This window comes from Ciconia boyciana, chromosome 12, assembly GCF_034638445.1.
Source record: "Ciconia boyciana chromosome 12, ASM3463844v1, whole genome shotgun sequence".
Lineage (NCBI taxonomy): Eukaryota > Metazoa > Chordata > Aves > Ciconiiformes > Ciconiidae > Ciconia > Ciconia boyciana.
In genome coordinates, this window is record NC_132945.1 from 16354972 (window position 1) to 16378433 (window position 23462).

The following is a 23462-nucleotide window of genomic DNA, read 5'->3' on the forward strand; positions in this document are numbered from 1 at the left end:
CCCTACCACTGCTGAGCAGAAACCCTCTAAGCCAAACTCTTGCATCCTCCAGAGACAGAGATATGACTTCAAGTATCGGTCAGTCTGTAAGGTAAAGGGCTATACAGGACAGCAGGTGGGCATTTCACAGACAAGAAGTACCCTGTCTTCCCAGTGCTTGAATGAGTTTTGGAAAAATTACTCTATTTCACATGGAGAAACCAAGGCAGAAGGGTGAATGTGAGCAATTCTGTTCCATGGGCCATGTCTGAGGCCCAGCCAGGAACTGAACCTGGACTTGCTAAGTCTCAGCGCTACATATATCCTTCAAGCAGGCTGACTGGGGATAAAAGCACCCTCAACTTTTTGGTGCATGCACATGCCCAGGATTTCCACTTTCCACCACCCCTCTTGTCAGTGTTACCATCAGCCACATCTCTCAGTGGTCTAGAAACCTGCTCATAAATCATGCTGCTTAAGAAAAGGAAACAAGCTCGCAGATGTGCAGGTGCAAAAAGCTGTTTGCTTTCACAAACCAATGCGTTGCTGGGCACAGATGGCTGCATGCACAAAGATGACAGGTTCGTGATCAAAGGCTATTTTTGAAGATGTGGGCCTATCCGCAATGACATTTGGAAGCAAAGAACTAGAAAGCACACGCCTCTGACCTCAAATGGAAACAAGATCATCAGCTGATAAATACTCCACCAAGAGACCCCTTAGTACTGGGGCAGTTCTAATGACAAGTTTCTCCTTTAAATGTTATTTTGCCATCTGGAAAGACTGAAAGCAAGGACAGACAGAGAATGACCTGCTGCAGAAGAGCTCTTTGATCACCTGCAGCGATAGCTGAAGAGAAAAGCAGCGAGAATCCTATCTCTTTGCAAGCACTCTGCTTGCTTGGCACTGTCAGACAACAGGAAGCAGAGCCTGCGTGGAGAGGCACATGAGCGCACGTTGCCATCAGCTCCCCTTCAACCATTTCAAAGGGCTGCCCCCGCTCCCCCTGTAACGTGGCACGGCAGCACTTCCTGACAGATGTCCAGAGGATCCCGCAGTGACCACAGCATCCTGCCGCCGCTCTTAAGAAACTGGCCTGGGGCTGCAGCTCATGTCGGCGAAGGGCAGATTTGCTCAGCTCTTGGTGTGCACCAGATCTTAGGGCTGAATAATCACAGCCTGTTTACTGATGTAAACAGAAAAATACTGATTATTTATTATTTCTGATAAAATTATTTCTTGCCGGGGGGGGGGGGGGGGGGGAAGGGGGGAAGAAGTAGATTTGGTGAAACAGAATCTTTTGGCAGAAATGTACTGGTTATGATGAAACGTTAGCTGAAAGACTTCTCAGGTTGGACTTTCTAGTGATGAAAACATGATGCTGGGGGAGAGAAACTCACTGCAGAATATCCAAGTAGCAAGGAGGTAGCTCAGACCCCTAGAATACGAGATACCCCTGCTCAATCCTATCCTCTCCCAAGTCAGACAACACTGACCCATTACTGAGCAGGTTAGTGACCAAACCACCACCGACCTACACTGGCACGGGGCTCTGCCAAACTCAGCCACTGGAATTGCCCCACTTTGAACGAGAGAGGTCTACTGGAGGCTTGAACCAGGGAGCCTATAAGCAGGTATACACAAATCACAAGGCCAATCCAGGCATTCAGCTCTTCACTTTTTTTGGAGACGGGTGAAGGGAAAAAGACTGCATTTGTCTTGATTTTACTTTTTTAATCTTTCTGTTTTCTACCACATGAAATTTTCACTCCCTAAGAAAAGTGTTCCCTGTGCAGCACTAATCAGATCATATAACCACCCAAAGATGAAAATGGCCACAGGGGCCAGGAGCCACCTGTCTCACTCAAGCGGGTTTACTGTGACAGCTTCCATTTCTCACAAGCCAAACTCCATGTGAGATGTTGCTCTCAGGTGCAATTTATAGGCAGGACATTGGAGACGAGGATTTCAATATTTTAAACACTTTATTTAATGCCTCAAGCTAGCTCTTCAAGACCAAGGGACAGAAAATAACTTAAACCTGAGCAGACTAACAATGCAAGAGAAATACTGAATCCTTGATAGGCTCTGAATTTATGACACTGAAATTCTGGAGATTGAAAGGATTTCCACATTACAGTTATGACCCACTACTATTGTGAGAGGCTTCAGCAACCAAATGCTATGAAGCAGAGAAAAGCTATTGCTATTGTACAGGAGAACTGAGCTTCAGAGATGCCCTGGACAACATACAGCATCAGCTTCAGCCATACCCATGCTCCTACCTACTGCAACTGCAGAGCAGGAATGCGTTGGCTTCAACCACCCCATCTACTCTGCACTACAAGAGACCTGCAGCACGGTCCCTGGCCAGACGGATCAGCTCAGGAGGCCAGCAGTAACCCCATTTCTTGCAGCCACGTGGCTCACCCCAAGCGCTCTGGGAATTTGCACCGAGGTGTCTGAAGGGCTCGGGACCGCAGCTGCCAACCCCACCCTGCCGCTGCACACAGCCGACCACGGCCCGCTGCTCTGAAAGCAGTCGGGGTTTACCGTAACACACCAAGCTGTGAGATGTGGTGGCTGACGAGAGGACAACCCCAGGGCAGAGCAGACAGCTGCAGAGGAACCGGCAGCTACTGGCAGCAACTGCCTGGATCACCCTGCGCTGCTCTCCCAGCATCTCGCAGAGGCACCGCCGAGGGCCTGGAGGAAACCAGTGCAAAAGCGGAGGACTGCATCCAGGTCTGCCAGCCTGCGCCCTAGCAGCAGCAGCAGTGCCAACTCCACGTTAAGAAAGTGGAAATAACAGCAGAAACCCTTGCACTCACCCCGCACCAAGGTCAGAAAGCAGAAACACTCAAGTACAGCTGAACTGGATTTGTTCAGGGTTTAGTGGGGGAAGAGCACCAGGGAAAGCCCCTCCAGGTAGCTGCACCAACATGCTCACCACTCAACTCTCAAACCATCACGACTGCTTTCACATTAAGTGACTCAACGTGAAAACAGCATGATCTGTTATCATTGCCCCTCAAGCAATGGGACAGGTTTCCTAGTATGATGCTGGCTCTCTAGCCTGCAAGGAAGCAGCAAATCAGACGTAAACAGCTGGGTTTTTTCCCAGAATCATGCAAGTCTATCAACGTGAATTCCTGAAGCTGGACCACAAAGTTGTCCTCCCATTTAAATTTTGTTTCCAAGCAAGCAGGCATTACTGAATGCTACAGTTTGTTGCTTACATACAAAGGAGACCGTGTTATGTATAGCAAAGGGAAGGAAATCTTTCCAAGGTTCCCTTCCTGCAGTACTTGCTTCAATTGTTTCATCAAGGAAGGGACTGTCACTGGTGTTAACAGGACGGCCCACAAGTGACATCTCTGGCCAGCCCTCACGCACTGTTGACTGACCCAGCAAAGCATGAAAGCAGTCCCTACAGAAGCTCTGGATCACTTCCGAGTCCCTCTCAAGATCTGGCCTGTCAGCTCCTCTGTCAAAGCACAGAGGTGCTCTGATCTCAGGAATCTGTCTGCGACCCAAACCGTACCCCCTTCTCCCTTCCAAAATCCAGCAGCCTCATGTTTGGTGACTGCCATTTTTTAAAGCCAAAGCACCTGATGATACATGTACCTACAGAGCTAAAAGCAAAAATCCCGCCAATCTAATGTAGCACTCATTTAAAAAATGCATCCCTCCTCCATGCGCAGAGAAGAGCAGAACTGGCAACTCAACTACACATGCATATGCTACCAGGCAGCAGCAATAGCCAAACCAGCCCGTAGATACGCTTTGTAAAAGCATTACAGTAGCATCTAAGTTCAAAAAACCATGTGCAATTCAGACCACTTGCTGCTCAGGGCTGGATTCCTACACCATCAGCAGAGAGAACTGTCCTGGACCTGCTCTACGTAACAAGGCCCACGCAGACACCAACTTGTTCTGCTGTCTTCCAAGGCAATCAAAAGATATACAAAAATGCGGGCAAGGCTTGCTTGTGCTTGCCCAAAACATCACGTGTAGATGTACCACTGGCAGACTTGGCCCAGAGGACTTGGCCCTGTTTTTTATTTCAGGCGATAACCCTTCCAAAATATCGCAGGAGGACTCTAACTTTATCTTCGAGTTTTGTACTCCATATCTACACTGCCAGAGAGACAGAACGGGGAGCTGGTCTGCAGTGAGACTAGGTGCATCCTACCAAACTACAGACTTCCAGTAAACTTGAGAAGAGGAAGCAGGGAGTCTCCCCAGCCTTTGTGGGGCTCAGGCTAATAAGGTCTCAAGGAGGCAAGCTGCTTTGCTACCAGCTGTGCTCTTAAAAGGAGAAACAAAAATCAATACTTAGCAACTTTTTCGACACCCTGTTCCAGCACTGACACCACTTTATAAATGTGAGCAGGGACAGTGCCAATTAAACTGTCTCCTTCTCTCATCTGTCAAATAACAATTAAAAAGTGCTATATTTACATTTATAACATGTTCCTGCTTGCTAGCTGTCAGGGTAGCTACTCTGAGGAATGGCTGGCATGCGAGGGGAGAGGACGTGATGAACACAGCAGGGGCAGCGCAGAACTACAGGAAATCTTTTGCTTGCTATCTCTGGAAACAGATAATCAACTAGAAATAAGCAGGAAGAGAGTTCTCCTCTTTGGTATTATAGACCATCAAAATATATGGCAATGCATTCCCTTATTGCTTTGTCACCATTCGTCAGGTACCACTGAAAAATCTGGTTGTATTAACACCTCTCAGTACTTTATAAAACAGGAACTGGTGCTCAGCAACCATAATTTATACCACTGGATCATCTTTTATAAGCTATCCACCTTCTCATGATCTGATTATTTATTTTTCCTTGCACCTTGATAACATAAACAACTTCTTTATTTTTGGTTTTGCACTCACCTCAGTAACGTTCATCACTTTGATTGCTGCTAGCTGCCCAGTCTTAACATGGCGACCCTGTTAAAATAACAAAAGACTGTAAGTAAAACATGTACGCACACTATGTACACCGTAACAAATTAGGCATATAACAACGGGGCTTGAGTACTTGCTTTCAATCACGTATCAACAACCTTTCAGTGACACAGAACTACCGAGGCGAAGTTTGGTGATGTGTTATCAGACCCATACCCCTACCACGCTGTAAAGTTAACTGAGCTACCTTTGCAGGGTTGAACTTCCCCCTTTAGCACGAAGCAAGCAGCAATGCTGGGAGACCTCTGCTGTCCGAGCACAACATGGCACGCGTTTATGGGTCTCCATCCAACCCCTGCCCAACAGGTATTGCTGCCCCTCAAGCCTCCTCTTCTAGGAGATGTCAGCACAGGCCCAGGGTGACCTAACCAGAACAACCTTCTCGTCCTGCAATCCAGGGCTGACGCGTGCTGGGGAAGCAAGGCGCTGGGTAGCCGGCACTGTCCCCACCTCCCCACCCCACATCTTCTGGCTCACCTCGGGGTAAAGGGAAAACTCTGGGTTTCAGTACATCGATCCAGCAACCTCTATGTGGCTGCCAAGAAACTAAAGCTACATGTACTTTCCTGCTTCTTCTTTTTTTTTTTTAAAAGGCTTTTTACTGTGAAATGCTTAGTTTTTAAAATTCTTACTGCAGCTGAGTTAACTATATCTCAGCTACCTCCCAAAAAGCAATGCAGAGGCTTTGTATTTAAAATGTAATCTTCTATGGTGGTGGGGAGGAACTCTCCCAGGGCTTTGACTGCGTGTGTGCCTACATATGTACAGACACTTCACTAGTGAAATGCCCACACACCACGATCATTATTAAGCAACAGGTAATTTTAGACTATGTAAGTGGCTAGTTTTTGAAAACAAAGCTAGGAAAAGGGAGGTAATAGGGAACAAAGCTATTAAAAGAGCAAACTTGATACTGAGACTGACAAAATGTGGTTCACAAGAATGTTTATTAGAAACACAACCAGGAATCTTGCCGTAAATTGCACAGTTTCTTGGCTTGGTTAGATCAAGCTGCTCAAAAGATGCCATAGATGTAGTGTTTTGCCATGATAACCAACACTATCTCATACCGGAGGATAGTATCAAAAGATTTGTATGAACAGTGGATTGGCTACACGTCCTAACTCCTCACTTCCATCAAATGTTCAGAAATGGGTTTGAAGCTTTGAGACTGCAATTTTGTTCCTGAAATAGTAGTGCCTGCAAAGCTGTATATCGAAATAACTAAATAACATCAGTTAAGTAAGCCATAGGAAATCAGGAAATCAAATATGAAATGCTGCAGTTTGCAGACAAAATGATTTGCAGGTGCAATTTACACCTGCAAAATTAAAAGCTAGGTTGATGTCATTTTAAAACCCAGGTCCTATCTGCACAAAAAATTGCATACGAGTGTTATTTCTAAGACTAAGCAATTTTCCATCAAAGAAAAATGATTCCTCATTCTCAGGCGATGTGTCACAGTCATGTTTTCTCCTACAGAAGACTAAATCCTGCTGAGTTTTTGTATATATATAAGCGTCCTTTTTCCGTGGAAGCACTCCTGGGATCGCAAAGCTTTTTCTCATAAACTAGAATGATAGGATTTACATATTATCAGAGACCTCAGGAGGAAGACCAATGGGACACACCCTCACCAGGCCCACGACACACACACCACGGTGGCCGAGTGCAGATGGGCAGAGACGAGTGCTAGCCCAACAGATGCCGGTGTTTGGTCAGCATCCATCCCAGCTGACGTCAATCCTGGTTAGCGAGCTTCCTCTGCACAGCCACGGCTCCTTTGTCAGAGGCCATTGTTTGCAAATGTTTCCAGGCATTGAATGTCTTGGCAATATAGCGAGAGAGGGCCTTCCACAAAATACAGTCACACTAGACACACTGGCACCCTGATTTAACTCCAAAGCTTGTTTGCAGTCAAGCACGCTGATAATTCCACATCTCCGGTCACCATACATAGCAGGCGACCAACCCATCGAAACAACGAGTCCCTCCTGGGCCGCTGTACATTCTGTGAAGGATGATGTCAAGAGTCAACACTGATTTTCATAATTACAGTGAAGCACGGAGAAGTGCTTCTTTACTGAAAAAATAAATCGGTCAATACTAGGCTAGCGTTGCACTTGCTATTGAATATTCATAAGAATAAGGAAGGGGGAAAGGCTTGGCATTCGGTTTTCATTTCAAAGCATGATACCTGGTCAAACTGTCCCTCTGTGTAACAGACATCTGTTATTTTGCAGCCACTGTTATTTCCACTGCATGCAAACCTGCTGCTCTCACTCACTTCTACTGTTACAAATGAGAATACTAAATCCCCCAAAAAGGTTTGGAACAATTAGCATTTATGGGAAAGAAAACAGCAAGCCCTTTTATTTTGTGGGTCGCGATTCACCTTTGCACAACAAATGCGTCCCCATTAACTGAGATGCACAACTCGATCCTGCTCCTGCATTCCTAAAAGCTCCCATGTCTGCAGCTGGGCTGACTGCTGGATGAGAGGAGCATAGTCTGTGCAGAGAGCGGCGGATCACGCCTCATCCCTTGTCTCAGTGCCCTATCTTCCTCACACTGTGCACACTTACTACTAGCCTGAGGGAAATGCATAGGCTCACATCCAACCATCCCTCTGCACAGGCTCACCTGCGATAAGTAGTCTCTGACTGGGCTAAGCAGCCTTTACAAGGAGGTAAAGTCTGTTAACTACACGCGCTTCACACCCTCACGTTCTTTTAGACTCCTTTATCCTGGAACAAAATAGAGAGTAGTCCATCCAGCAGAGAATCCAAACCCTTCTCAAGAGGCTGAAAGGAAAAGAGCAGTAAAAACTCATTCCTGTTGGTTTGCTCTAATTCTCAGCTCATAACAGTTTATTTTCAACAACTGTTATCACACCTTTTGAAAAGAGTCTTCCACGTTTCTTGGTTGTATTAAGCCGGAGAATCTCATCTCCCCCACCACAAGTTTATGCAGGGTAATGCAGAGGGCTGCAGGTTAACCTCATGAAAAGGTGTAAACATATCTATTTACATCTGCCCTTTATCAATTATCTAAAAGGGACAAATTACTTTAAAAGCATGTATTAAAAAAAAAGGCATCTTGGAGAGTGTAGCTAAATACGTATCTACATAAAAACATTTTCATCATGAGATACTAATTTCACTGCCATCTTGGCAGATTTATTTTCGATTACAGTTGTACATTTTCCCAAAGTAAAGGATTCATCATTATCATAGAGCAATACACCTCAAAAGTGTCCATACCTGCTAATGTATGCAACAAACAACGTGACAGAATTACACAGCACACACCATCATTTCTCCTTACCTCTGGCATCATCCCAACATACACAAACAAAACCTTTCCCTTAAGTATTGCCAAAGGGAAAGGTTCAGTCAGTGGAGACAAAATAATCAGAGAACGCTGGAAACCTTCTAAATTTTATCCCTTCTCCTCCCTAGAATTTCACTGTCTATTCAGTTCGTTATGAAAAAAGGGACAGAAGCAATGCCACCCAACAGCTCACCCAAACACCAGCATCCCCGTAAGCAGTGGTTGCACACTGGCACCCTATTGAACTTAGCACCACCGCCCAAAAAAGTGAGTGTGCTATGGCAAGACTCCACGCTAGGAGGGCTGAAGCTTTCAGAGGACATGTGTGTTCATGTGCAGAACCACCATCAACGCCCAGGCAGCTTATCCGAGCAGGGTAACGTGCTCCACGTTATACTTGCTTTAATGCACAGACTATGACTGTGCTGGCAGTCAGAACAAAAATCACGGGTTTCTCTCCTTCACATTGGTTTTTCAAACTCTTTCGAGTTCATTTTCCTTGACATCTCTAAAAGCAGTAAACATCCTGAACCCAGCCCTGGGCTTCTTGTTAAGACACTGAGACTAGTGCCTAAGTAAGGAAAGGTTTCAGGGCCTGGCCCCTTATTTTTTCATTTATCAATAAATCTCAGAGGTTAGCTAGAGTTCATGGGAACTCACACATTGCTACTTTTGCTGAAGCCACAAGGTTGAGCATGTTTGAATTGTTTTGAGAAAGGTGGTGTTTTGATTTTTGTTTAAAGCTCCTAGGAGCAACTGGCTGTTTTAACCGTTTCCCAACCAAATGAGATCACCAGATGCATTTACTTCCAGTGATGAGACACGCAGAAGTTCATTCTTTTTGATTTAATCCAAAACGGGAGGAAGAACAAGGGGCATTGCCCTCCCAGCCCTCTGTGCAATCCGCCGCTGCCCATCCTCTCCAGATCATTAAAGGGAATCAGCCTGTTGTGATCCAAGATCCTCCGTTGCACATTTCCTCAGAAACCGGGCAGAGGGCAGGAATGGTCTGTGGGCCCATTTCCCTAATAAAAGGTTTCATCTTTCACCCAAATGCTCAGTTTGAGAGCAGGTTTCAACTCCGGAGAATGCAGCCAAAACATCCAACAGCCATCTGCAAGGCATCCATATTCCCACCCAAGAATATAGCATTAAACACTATCAAGCTTACACAGACCTTAGACATGAACAATTCTGAAGCTCAATGGCTTTCTAAAATTGAAGTTCTTGCCTACATTTTCATGAGGTATCCAAGCTGGAAGAAATTCTCCCATTAGCTTTGAGTCCAGCTAAATTCCTTGTCTCCTCCAGAAAATATTTCTGCATAAAGTCTGCTGCAGTTGCCAGTTAGTCACTACAGTAACATTCAGCAAACCTGGAGCCAGCATTCACATTTTTCAAATCTGCATACTGCTTATTACAGTCACATTTGTGGAAGATGCTTTATGCCAAAGATCTGGTTCCGATGAGCTCCAACCATGCATTATTTCTGCAGGGAGATATACATGAAATAGGACAGATTGCTCAGTGTTATTTCTATTGGATATGTATTTATCTTTTCAGCTCAATTAGATAAAGGAACCGCTTATCTATGCCCCCTGCTGAAGGTCAAGACATGTATTTTTCTGTTTACATCAAACAAGATTATCAGCATTAGCGGTCAAGCTATCAGCTGATAAAGGGGCTTTACATGAATTAAGTATATTTACAAAAAGATGCATTCAGTCAGGTACAACACCTTTTCCTGTTAGGGCCAAACAAAAACTTTGGGCAGTGCCTGGCTTGGGCCACGATTACAACCAGAGACCCAAGGTCCCAGGGACACACGCCTGAGATTGTAAGGCTGTGGGTCACACGCAGAGAGCTTGGTTTGACAGCTTCCCTCCCAGATTCTGCACAGCCCTCTCTTCCTAGGGGTGGCAAACAGCTCCCATCAGCTTCTCTCCCCACTTGTGATCAGGCAGATCTGAAGTGATAATTACATGGCCAGACGACAAAACCCAGCTGTCCTGTTACAGTGCTGTGCACCACGCCAAGGCAGCCCACGGCAGTCCCATCGCACGCTTCCTTTTTGGCAGCAGGCGCTCATTAATGTCCACATGTTTCTCGGTCTGTCTGATGTAGCTGTCCCCATTTAACCGCAGCAGGAAAAAGCGCACGTGAAGGGCAGGGACTGCCTGCTGCAGGATACTAAGGCAGCACGAAGCTGGTGGTTTCAACTATGCAAAAGTCCCCGTCTGTGTCCATGTCCTGCCTGCAACCAGAAGCACAACCTCACTTTTCTCTGCCTTAAAAAGCAGCATTTTTGGCGAGGCTGTGAGGTGCCTATGTACAGGGATACCTCACAGATGCCAGAAGCCTCGGATGTTTGCCAGTTTGCACCTTTGTGCCCACACGGAGGGCAAGCTCACATCAAACGCACTCTGCCATCAGGCATGCACATGTGCAGTGGACTTAGGCTGTGCACAGACACGAACAGCTCACAACATCTGCACGAGGCTGCGGGACACCCAGGTGACCCTTCACAGCATTGCCTGCCGGTGTAATCCAGAAAGCTGGTAGATACCACAAAATTAACTCTTGGGACCTTCCCTGGATATTGAAGGTTGGTATTTGAAAGCAAGATCTGGCTGTTGGAGGTGGAGGACTTTGAGGCCAGAGGACTTTCTCACCCAGAAGCATTTATTACGGGATAACCGATGCAGACTACAGCCACCCACCCTTTGGGAGCAGGGTGAAGGCACAGCTGTTTCACTGCAAGTTCTTACTGAAAGTGAACTTCAGCAAGCACGTTTCCTGTTCAGAAGCCACTTACGAACTTTGAAGTTTGAGCCCATCTTGGGTAAATCAGTGTGTGGCCCTGCGGTTGCTGGTAGACTGCCAGCTCAGCCTTCTGTGCCCTGAAGGATGGGACCCCACCCTTTTGCCCCTCTCCTCTCCACCCTTTCCATCCTGGTAACACAAGGAAAGCCTTTAAGACACTATGCACCAAATGAACAATGCTCTGCATAGGGATCCAGGAAGCCCTATGTCCTATTCCACATGACCTTAACAAAGTCATGATCCTTCTGTTTCCCTTTCCATCTATATAGGGCTTTTCTACTTAGACCCAGCTCTTTAGAAGAGATGAGCAACATGTGCTATCACCAGCCCCAGAGCCAGCCTGGAAACACCAGCTCTGCCTGCTCACACTGCAAGGCAGGCAAGGGCAGCCTCCCATGCAGCTGCAGTGTGCTCCCCAGAGCACACTGGTGGGTTAGCATGGCAGGGAGGAAGACCCCAACAACATAAAACCTGCAGATACGCTGCTCTTGCACTGCAGTTTAGACACAGCCGCTGTTTTACAGCATATGGCAAGGGACATCCTGCTGCCCCTTGCGGTCTTGACCAATGTAAACAAGTGGACAGGGTTTGCACATCTGGGGCTGTAGTGTTTTGGTGCTGAGAAGTGTCACCCGAGAAGAGAGTTTATAGGAGAGCTCTACCAGGAAGACTAGCCTGTAATCCTCATCTCAGCAACCGGTACCACGTGAGACAACCCGCTGTAGTCATGGTTGGATCTCTTCAGCTAAAAATACAGCAGTAATGCAAAACTTGAAATGGGACAGGAATCAATTCCAAGGAAGAAGTTATTAAGACTTTGGAAGTTTATAGCTTGTTTTTGTTAGTTAATGGTCTGAGGCAGAGCTCAGGGTCAGTCACGCACTGAATACTAGCGCTGGATTTCAGAAATGATCCATTTCATTGTAAGCCATGACATGTAATCCACATCAATTCTGATAGTTTAAAAAAAACAAGCACAAAACCCACAAAACCCCCAACCCACCACAACACACATCAGCCTTGGACAAATAATTACCAGTTTCAGAAAGTCTTTTTTATTTTTTTTTAACTCCCCATGAAGAATTCAGGACACCAGCCAGGTGGGAATGCAGCTATAATTTTGATTACAGCTTTATCCTTTTAATCATGCAACTCAGGCTGCAGAAAGCCTACTTTGATTGATGTTATAAAGTTTCGGTGGCACTTCTGTCACAACATCTTTGGATGTCTGTTGTATTTTGGGGCTGTAAATCAAAGAATTGTATCCCCCTAGAGCATTTCTTCTCTTCTTTGCGGTACTGGGAGATGCTGAGATTTGGCAGCCTGGGCCTTGTTCCAGGTCACCTCTAGGCTAGCCCTCAGCTCCATCTCCCCGCTGGGGCACACCCTCCTTTCCTTGTAAGCGACTGCTTTCATGCCAGCAGTGCAGGATGCAAGGGCTTCCGTAAAACTACAACCCAGCTGCATTGCCTAAATGCTGACCATGCAGATGCAACACATTTGCCCTTTCACCCCCACATTTGGCACCCAATTTCCAGACAGTCCTAGGTCTCACCCAAAAACACTTGGCCAGCATAGCCAAATGTTGCGTTTCCCCTTCCCCATCCTCCGTAAACACCCTCTTTCAACGGCAACCAGATAGCTTTCTCTGCCGTTAACTCTGTGCTACCAAGAGGAAGAGCACACTGCAGCATCAGAACGAGCTCCTGAGATTACTGCTTCAGCAACATAAAGGTCCTCCGTTGCTCTCAGACTATCCAACATTACACACCGCCAGTTAGTCCCTTAGGTTGTAATGGGACTGCTTGATCGACTTAGACTTCACGTTGCCTTCAGAACTGACCATAGATGTTTTCCTACCAGGGAAGGCAAAGCGTTGTCACCTAAACGCTACAAAATATGATCACCCTTGTCCACAGCTGGTCAGAGTGGTGAACAATATTAATACACTGTAAATAATCAAGACATGCTCTTCAAGGTTTATGGAGGTTTTTTCCTCCTATATGCTAATTCCCACTCTACTTTATGATTAGATACGTTCAAGAAGTTAGCATAAGATTTATCACTTTCAGTATAGACCATACTATGAAGTCGAACACTACTTAGCATGCCCCAGAACTCGGGTTGTAAAACATTAACAGTAAAATGCAACGTGTCTGCAGGTAGATATATAAAGAACGAAAGTTAATTAATAACACTCAGTGCACTTTAAGACAAAGCTGTTACATCAATGAAGAAATATTAGAGATATATACTATTTATAAAGAAATGAAAAATTGTTCAAAAACCCAAAAATGTTACACTGCATTCCAAATGAAAAAGGATAATTTTGTAAAGGGTTAGCGAATTTATATAGCAAAAATGACTTGAATATTCAGTGAAAAACAAGTTCCTTTTCTAGCAAACGCCACTGCCCTATTTCTGTGCAGAACAGGTCATTTTATCCCTCCCATTGCTTCTCTCTCTCCCCCCTCATCTCAGAAGTGGGTAAGTATTTTGCACTCACTCAAAGTGAAAATATTAGTTTTATAAAGTTTTTTTAAAAATGAAGTTTTAGATGTTTCAGGGGTAAAAAATCAGGAATTTCTCTCAGGGCCCCTATTTGTGCCACATGCTTAAACAAGCAAACAAAAATATCACTGTACCTCATAACACTATAGAAGACAACTAAGTTGGCAGTGGTATAGGAAGATATCCCATATACTAAAATAGCAACACAATAGCCAAGACAAGAGATTAGAACATGTAACTTCTATCAATCACTTAAAATTCTACCCAAGCCCAGACTGGCTAGAAGGGAGGGACGGACAGGGGTCATTTCAACGGTACCAGATCAAACAGCCTTGATCTCTGGAGGAAAAGGACAGTTTTTCACCCCTATTGCAAGTGTCTGTACCACAGCCCTCATGAACTGTAAAACCCAAGAGGCACCAGAAGCAGTTTTTCTGCCCAGTTGTTTTAGGTTTTTTGGGGTTTTTTTGTTTTTGGTTTTTTTAATCCTTTCAGTTCCTATTTCCTCCCATTGTACAAGTGGAAACGCAGATTGATTGCTTTGCCTAATGTTTGTCTGTGTCTGACTGCAGACCAGTGGGAAAAGAAAATGAAACAAAGGAGCAAATTCAAGCCCTTTCATAAATACATATTTGAGTACCTACATTTTCGCAATATCAGTATGTTCAGTTGATCAGACCACCATCCTTATGCAAAACATGAACCACTCAGGGTCTACTACATACTTGTATAAGACTGGACTAGAGATTGAACTATTGAGATTTTGGAACCTGCTCCCAAAGACGTCATTCACGTTGCGATTAGCAAGATCAAGCAAAGCACTAAGCACTTTTTAAAATACCACGCTAGCCATAATATGCAGAAAGGAGTTTTGTCCTCTACTTATTTGAAATGGGTGCTGTCTGCAGCAGAACATCCCATATGATCTTCTGCAGCTCCACGCTCATCTGGAGGAATCTGGAAAGTACCCATTCCTGCGGCTTCTCCTTATTCAGCTAACGTGCAGACACGATGCTTTAGATATCCTACCGCTATTTCAAGTTTCTGAACAACGTGAACAACGTGCAAGAAGGAAAAGCAGGAGCATTCCTCCTGGGGCAGGTAAAATCATGGTGGCCCTTGGTGGGTAACAGCGGGAAAGGGAGAGCTGCAGCACAGAGCGCAGCGTGCAGCTCGGAAAGCTAACTTCAGAGACTGCCACCGCTGCCGTGCTCGGGGTCGCCCGGGGATACGCAGGGTTACCGAAGGCATAGCTGCTCCTGGTGAAGGACCAGACTCCCACTGACTCTGACAGAGCTGGATCTGGCCCAATCTGCTTTGTGTCTGGAGATATTTCAGGAGGGTCTAAGGGGAAGACAAACACTCTGAAGCTCTAGCTGTCCTCTGTTCAGAAAGTCATCCAGGTGCTTGACTTCAGAGATAACTGCAAGGCCCCTGAACTCCCATGGCTTCTTGTCACGCACCCAAAGCAAAGCATGGGCTTTGCCAAGTGGCCTGAATGGGAGCTGCTACCAGCAGGGAAAGAAAAGCAACGTTTTGGGGCCATACGTGGGGCAAGAGAGCAACTCAGACAGCAGCACAGTGAATGGGAAGAGAGATCTGAAAAGCACGCTGTGCAGTTATCCCCTTTTCCTCACGGTCCATTTATTGGGACATAAAACCCAATTTCTATGAGCCTAAATTTCAGTATTTGCACAAATAACAGTTTCAACAGCCTTGCCATCCGTCCTGGGCTTCGGCATTTGTCACGCCTCTTAACGTCTGTTGAAACACGCTGTTGGGTTTCCAGCCTCAGACACCCCATCACAGCTTGCTACCCCTGACAGGGGTGTGGAGCCTTTGCAGACACAGGCGGCTTTCTTCTTCCAACGGGTGTTCTGCCTCGGGCACGCCTGGGCTGGTGGGCCTGCAGCCAGCCAGCAGCAGCAGCAGGGACCCCGGCTGCCCAGCGCGGGGTGGCAGGGGCGCGGGGTGGCAGGGATGCAGGGCGGCAGGGATGCGGGGCATTTGCAGCCCCGTGGCTGCTCTGGCTGCAGGCAGGAGGGTTGCAAAAGCCTTGGCTCGGAGCCAGTCCCACTCAGCACCTGGGGAGCCCAGCAGTGATTTATGACAACAAAGGTCCACCGTGACGAAAGTCTATTCATCCGGAAAAATAAACAGTTTAGGAAAAAAGCCTCAGCCTTCGGAAGGCTCTCACTCTGCAGACCAGGGGCCATCAAGAAGCTAAGTCTAGGGAGAGGTACAAATCCCTCCACCCCAGTGAATTTTCGCTGCCTGACTCATGTGCATCCGTTTACAGAAATATAGGGCGCTAGAGAAAATCTGTACATGGCACATCTCTGCTGGATGAAGTCACAAGCAGTTAAATGTGTCCCGCCAGACCCATCCTGCTGAAAGGAAGTCAGGGCTGGAGTGTAGGAGGTCAGCTGATGGGTGGCCAGACCTTCGGAGCAGGAATCCCTCAAAGGAAGGCTTTTTGGCTCACCATCCCTACGAAGCTCTGAAGGTCAAGCTGCACACAGCAATTACAAACCTCATGTTATGAGACTCATGTTTTAACTTTAAGTAATGCAGCCTTCCCAGACACATGCTAATAAAGAAAGGCTTTATTAGCCTTCTATCCCACATAAACATAACTTTGCGTGCACATTAAGCTCTCAGCAATTATATCACTGAATTTTTAAAAATCCTTCAGCATTCTCGTGAACAGTAAGTGTAACGTAGTTGACTTTTCTCTTGCATATAATGCAGAACATGGACAAGGTTCTGAATAGGTTAAAACTGTGTTGCTGGGGTTTTTTTAAGAAGCCTTTAAGGCAGGCACAGTACACAGCTCAGACTGTAAGTTCCAACCTAGATGATGAGAGCTACAACAACCTTAAAGGTGATTTACCTTTTCATTCCAGTTCTGCCGGTGTTTTTCCTCACACAGATTGCAATACCATGCGGGTACGCATCTCTCTGCAGGTGACTGGGAGAGACAATACACAGGGCACTGCACAGGACAGTCCAGTACGAACAACTGGCATTAAATGGGTTTCTCTTGGGACCTCTGAGCCTTTCCTTCAGTACTTCATGGCAAATAACCCTCCCTACAACTCTCTTCACCTGAGGTGAATCCTGAAGTCAAAATCTCTACTGAGCACCATTGTCAAGTTCAGAAGATCTGAGGTTTGCCTAGGGAAAGGTCATATTTTTCACACACACACAAAAGTCTTCACAGAGCATTTAACTGAGGAAAAAAGAGCATCTACTCTCAGTGCCTTTTCATTTGGCTCTATCTGACACATACTCTCCAAAAATAAAAAGGGAGTTAATAGACACAATTAGTCTGTGAGAAAATACATCAGTCTCCAGATTTCTGAATGAGCTCTGCAAGAGATGAACTACATGGCACTGATCTTGCAGCAGCAGTCAATTCCTATTTCCTTCCAAAATCCTATTGGCCAGATGGTCCACAAAACTCAAGGGAAAATTACTTAAACGTTTGGAAAGGCTTTCAGTATTAAGTTGGTCTCCAAAATGAAACCAGACTACCCTTCTAATTATTCTTAAAAGTAAAGTACACCTTGCTTTTCTAATTAAATTTAGAAGGAGTGGTGCTTCCAAGTTCACTTTCCTAAAGAAAAAATCTGAATTTGAGAAGAGCCTTGGTGCTATTTTTTTCTAAGCTGATCTAATTAGCTCTGTACAGCAGAAGCCTGGCTGGCAAAGGTTCTCCTCTTGAGCAAACTGTAGGTCAGATGTGCAGTAATAGTTCCTGAACAGCTACAAGCAGTTACCATTCAATGCTCTATCTTCCAATTTTCTGTATTACTTGTAGGGTTCGAAGTCAATCACGGCAGAGAGAGAAATGAACAGTGAACTCTTCAGAGGAAAAAAAAAAATACCCCTGCAGAATAATTTCAAGAAAATGGCTAAACACATTACAGCTGAGGAACCGCAGAGCCTCAAGCAATGTAGACTAGCGTAATTACCAGCACATATGAAGCAAAAGCAGCAGCTAACCATTGGAAGAATTGGTCACAAAAGGGACAAAGAGTTTCCTGCAATTAACCACTGAACAGCTTTACCAGATTTTGAAACTCTCACCTCTTTGCCTTGCCCTGTTAAATAACCCAAGTTCATTTTGTACAGCGTAAGATGAAGTAGTGCACTATACAGTGAACTATGCATTTGGGTAAAACAAACGCAGAGCCCCAGCACAGGCTGGGGACCCCCCTGCCCCCCTCTGATGCCCTGCTGGCTACACTGCCGAGCGGTTCCCTGCAGGACTGCCCACCAACAGCGACTGATGGCTTCTCCTAATGCTTGGGCTCTTGCACGCAATTCTGGCTTCACTGACGTCCACAGGAATTTCTGCTGTTTAATTTATTGGATCTGAATTTGCCCCATAAAAGATCAAATTTCTCAAACGAAACAAATCCCACTTTGCACCAAGTTTTCCACTGAAAAAGCGTGTGTATTCAATGCTTTCTCTGTTGGAGAAGGTGTGTTCACACTGATCCCGTCACAGGTTTGAGCCAGAGTTTGTGACGGAAGAAATTAACCTATGCTATTACTGCAGTGTGTCCATTTGTGTAAAACTATCCAACCACCGACTGCACTACTACTACCCAAAGGTCACTGCCTATTGGAAATTGGTCTCTTCATAAAGCTGCAGATGAAAGCCAGATGGAAACAGAGAACGCTTGCTGTTCTGATTGATTACAGATATGTTTACATTCACAGGCATATAGATTTGACTGGGTTCCTCCCATTCATGATTTGTCAGTTGGTATGTCACATGGAGCTTTCCCAGGCAGCAACGGCATCTCTGTAAACTTGTACGACAGCAAATACAATGGGGCCCAAGGTACTATGGACAGAAGTGCACACATACACACACAAACACATATATAAATATTCAAAACTGTAAAACTGAAATCCACTGGCCCAGCCCACGAAACCTCAGGCGTCAATGAAGCTGCACCAGAACCCTTCTCGTGATTGAGTCTCAAACCCAGTTCTCATTTTCCAAGCTCTGAACCCCATCTGCTTCCTTTACCTTGTAATGGCAATAGCCTGTCCAAGCAGCTGCATCACATCACAAAGCAGCTGTCAAGAAAGAAAAAAACAAACCAAAACAGAAAAACAACCTAAACATTCCACAAGGCATCCAGCTAACGCCAGCAGCTTGCAGCAGAAATGTGGAGTAGCAAGTACCTGAAGTCTGGCTTACACGTATAATATAAGCTTTAAAAACTTCTGCTTTAAAATCTTCTGCTTTAACATCTTCTTCTAATTGTACTCACTTTAAAATTTACTCTAGAAGTTTAACCATCCACAAGTTTCAAAATAACTTCCTTTTGAAGCTTCTTTGCATATTCCGTCATCCATATCAAGATGCCAAAATACACCACCAACAGCTCATTGCTCCTTAGGATGAATCTGGTAATATGCGCCAGAGAAAAATTTTGCAGGGTCGGCTAAAACTCTACAGCATTGCCAATGCACACATTGAAATAACAGAAATTTAAATAACTAGGTCTCTATTTACAACAAAAGCATCTTAAAAAAATAATAATAATCAAAAAGTATATGAAAACACCATACGAGAAAACCTACCTCCAAAAGGCTTTGTATTGCCTTCTAGTTTCTGAACCTTTAGGTTCAGGGAGGGACATGGGATTACAGGGAATTGCAAGCTTTCCTCCACTATCAAAGACAGAAGCTTAGCCAGGTTGCTTAAGAAAACAAGGCGTACGTGATTGTGCTGCCCTTGCATCCAACCGTGTTTTAACCTGTCAGCCCACTTCAACCTAAACTGCCAGACAGATAGAAGTCGCAAAGATGATTCAATCCCTGCGTGCTTTGTGAAAATCGCAGACGGAGACAAACTCCCTTCCTCCAGAGAGGAGGGCTCCAGAGTGGCTCTGTGGTTTCGTACCCGACGCTGCCTGCCAGCCAGGGAGCACACAGCGACCTGCAGCCAGCCGTAGCACAGGCTGCCCCTTGCCCAAAGGGCAGCAGATAGCCACAGGCACCGGCTGCTGAAGGGTCGGATCAGAGGGGGGGCTAAGGAGTAAGCGGGGGCCATGGGTGTATCTTGGGAGGCCATGGGTGTATCTGCTAGCAGAGATCCTAAAGGACTCAGCAAAGGAATTGGGACTGCTGAGGTCAGAGGTGGAGGACAGGGTAAGAAAGGACAAATTTGCAAGCAACTGCATTTTCTTAGTTTTATTATTTAGTTTTTCCTCAAAACCCAGGAAGCTTAAACAACTTCAGAATTTACCTTGATAAATAAACCCATCTCTCATCAGTGCTTGTAGGCTACTTTCCTCTAGTCTTCGCATTAACATCGCAAAAGTGTTTTCACGTTTGCACCACTAAGGCTTACAGAAAATACATATTTTTGACATGTTTGCACAAGAAAATAACTATATTCAATAATAGAAGGGTTACAGAAAACCAAATGCCTAACAAGAATGGGTTCTGAAATTAGTCACTGAGCCACCTTTAGGGATTGGCTCCCCAGCAGTGATTCTTATTTGCCATTTACTCTGTAATCGAATGAGTGCAAGGTGAGCATAAAGCACTAGCATGCCACTGTTAGCATTTTATATCCACTTTGAATAGGTAAAACAAATGACATCATGTGCAAAGGACTGGAAAAAATGAGGTTCCAAATAATTATTTTTAAAGACCTGGTTTGCAGACATGGTTTGACCCAGTTTAATTAGAAATGTATTACCAGCTCAATTTCGTTAAGTGCAGACATGCTCACTGGCCTGCACTGGTTTTGTTCATAATTTCCTTTTCATCCAGCCAGCCACACTGGACATGGTTTTCCAAAGCGCTCATCTTATGCATAACTCCATCTCTGTCCATGCAGTTCCACAGTGGCTTTAACAGAAGAAGAGGGAGATTAACACCGAGTTCTTTGGAAATCCCCATTTATTTCTGTTACCAGCTTTTTCTTCTTTTTAAAAGAATCTGGTTTAGGAAAGTCAGCAGTTAACACTGATTAAAAAGCTGATTGGCGTAAGCTTAATATTCCTATGTGTCATGACCCAATGAGAACAGGGGCTTTAGCACTAACTGGGACAGCAAATGCTGGCCACAGTCAGGGGTGGGTCCAGCTAGCGGTTTTGCCCTCGCAGCAGTCATATGCAACAACATGTTTCTGTGGCAAGGCAACAACCTTCTACCTGCTAAAGCTTCCTTTTGTTTTTGCCAAGGAAAAAAAAAAAGTCAAGAATACTGTAAGAAGCTATTTTCTGCCAAACCTCAAGAGAGCTGTTGTTCTGCTTCATCACCAGCTCCCGGCACACGCCCCGTTGCGCAATGACACCAGCATCGGCGCGACCCAGTCCAGGTTAGAAACCCCCCAGCCCAGGCGGGTTAGAAACGCTAAACCTCAGAAGCACATCCACAGAAATGAATGGCTACACTGATGGCAAACGTGGATATGGTGAACACAATACAGGGGGGAAAAAAAAGATAAATCCAGAGGTAAAGCCCTCTCTGTTGTCTCATGTATTTCAAACGCTGCTTGCTAGTAAAGGTTCCTCCGGCCAGTGCTGATGCACAAACATGGATGTCCTCCTCGGCAGCCAGGACACGAGTCAGACGTAGCTTATCAGATCATGGCCAACTCCTGGAAACACACCTAGCAAACCACACAGTCAGCAGCCTGCCCTGGGGTGGGGAAAAACGCAGAAGCTTCCCTGTTTCTCTTTCTGATCACGGTCCCAGTTTTATAAGGAGATCCCTGGGAATGAAAATGCATCATGCAATCTCTGGGGACTTTTCCTATCACGCCATGACTATTGACAGTGAACAGGTTAGATAACAGGCATTGTATAATGACATTCATGCTACTTGCTTGGCAATAAAGGAAGCCAGAAAGGAAGGGAAACCCACTGTTGGCATACGGTCCCGTAATCTGAGGGAACAACCCCTCTGGAAGTTCAGGCAGTGTTTATACACAACAGGATTCAACCAGCCAGGCTCCCCATTAATAACCACCGTTTACATAGCACAGCGTCATCTCCATCCCCAGCTCCACTGGCACTTACAATCCCCATCCAGCCCTGGTCCAGCTGCCATGAGATGGGAAGGCTCAGCACCGCCTCTGTCGCAAGGGCGGCGGATGTGCCTGGAGCCCTATAGTCAAGCCTGACAGAGTCGGACTAGAAGCCCATCTCTGTAATATAAAGAATTCCTTTATTTTAATATTAATAACATCAAAGGGAGAGGTCTGCCAGAACTCTGTAATGTAAACAATGCAGGATACAGCAACCACAAAAGCTCAGAAAGCCAAGTTGTCTTTAATCTACTCACTATGACATTAGAAACCCATCTGCATGACAGATAGGACAAGAGCCACGCAGGCTCCAAGCATCACCCAGGGCTGATAAGGCCATTTTCTTTCATTCCTGTTCAGAGAACTGTGAATTTGGCAGAAGCAAGCAGCCAAATGACGTTACACAAGCTAACCAGGAATTTGTTGTGACTGTTTGAACAGCCTCATGAATGCACTAGGTGCTTTGCAATGCAGAAACCTGATTGCTCATGTATGTCTGTAGGTGCAGATTCCTGTGCCAACATGAAAATACTCTAACATGCCAGCCAGGGATACAGACCATGCAAAGTCTTCCACCAGGTGGATACCTAGAAACTAAAACGATGCAAAGAAAGGAACAGAGGAACATAGGAAAGGGTGAATCCTAATTCCTCTCTAACCTTTATTCTCCAGCCTGTGGGATCAGAGACCTGAGTTTCCAGCCTTTGTTTTGCGACTTCCTCTATTCAAAACAGTTCTGACTGAAATCTTTCAAGTGTCCAAAAGAAAGGAAAGTTGGTGCATCTCTATGTTCCTTCATCCTTTCTCCATTTTCAGGCATATTTATGGATAGCAGGCTACAATACATGTAGCTTCTCCAGATGCAACCTCTTTTTCTGCCAAGGAAACTGTCCCAGTTGGGCATCCAGCAATCCGCTATGCCCTATGCACGTGCACACCTACTCAACAGCACGTGAGCCGGGAGCTCAACACGTTTGGGAGATGTCAGACCTACTTAGGCTGATCTGCACATGCACAAAAAGCCCAATGTATCCTGAGTGCACCACATTTACTGGCACATACCACCTCTGCGATGGCCAAGCTGTCCCAGGCTTCACAACTGCTGGGTTCACTGGGCACACCCTACGCCTCAAGTGTTAATGTGCCTGCCCGTGAAATCCCAGCAAAATCTGGCAATCTTCCACCAGAAGAGACGACATAACATACTCTAATGGCTCTGGAAACAAATCACCCTTCATCAAAAAGGAATCCCACAGGAGGAATGGTCTGGTGCACCCAAATCACATATTGGTACTGCCTGTCCTCTTCTGCAGGGCAAAATGCACACACGGGACCAGCTCCTGCTGTCAGCAACTGATGAAAAACTGGAAGACTTCACCACAGCAATCTGATTTTCAGAGCAGCAGGGATATGCTGGTCCACAATACCTAACTCTACCCTCTGATATTAATAAAAGGCAATCGGATATCTGCTGATATAATTTGGCTTCTGGGGACAGAATGTTTGCAAGAAGCCTGTTACGATAAATATTTCATGTTAGACTGGAAAAAAGCAAATATTAAAGCAAAAACATTTTTTCCTGGCTCTTCCCTTTTTCCATATAACAAGACAACATCATGGACAATCTGTGTAAATAATACATTTGAGAGTCCATTATCTAAGCCATATGCATATTTATTTTATGTTGGTTTTGTTGCATATTTTAGTATAACTGTTCATAGGTTTAAAGCCAAGAGTAAAACAAGAGTAGACAAATCTACTACAGCAGAAG

At 45.4% G+C, this 23462-nt stretch overlaps 1 protein-coding gene across 5 annotated transcripts in view; it reads right to left on the reverse strand.

Moving 5' to 3' along the window:
* The window catches only part of NRK (Nik related kinase), a 109378-nt gene that overhangs the window by 69050 nt on the left and 16866 nt on the right, over positions 1-23462 (reverse strand). For all 5 annotated transcript variants that reach the window (XR_012044798.1, XM_072877264.1, XM_072877265.1 and 2 more), the window contains exon 3: positions 4882-4938. Coding sequence is in view for 4 of the 5 variants with exons in the window: in XM_072877264.1 (XP_072733365.1) it covers positions 4882-4938 (57 nt within the window). In the remaining variant the exon portion in view is untranslated. The remainder of the gene's footprint in view (positions 1-4881; positions 4939-23462) is intronic.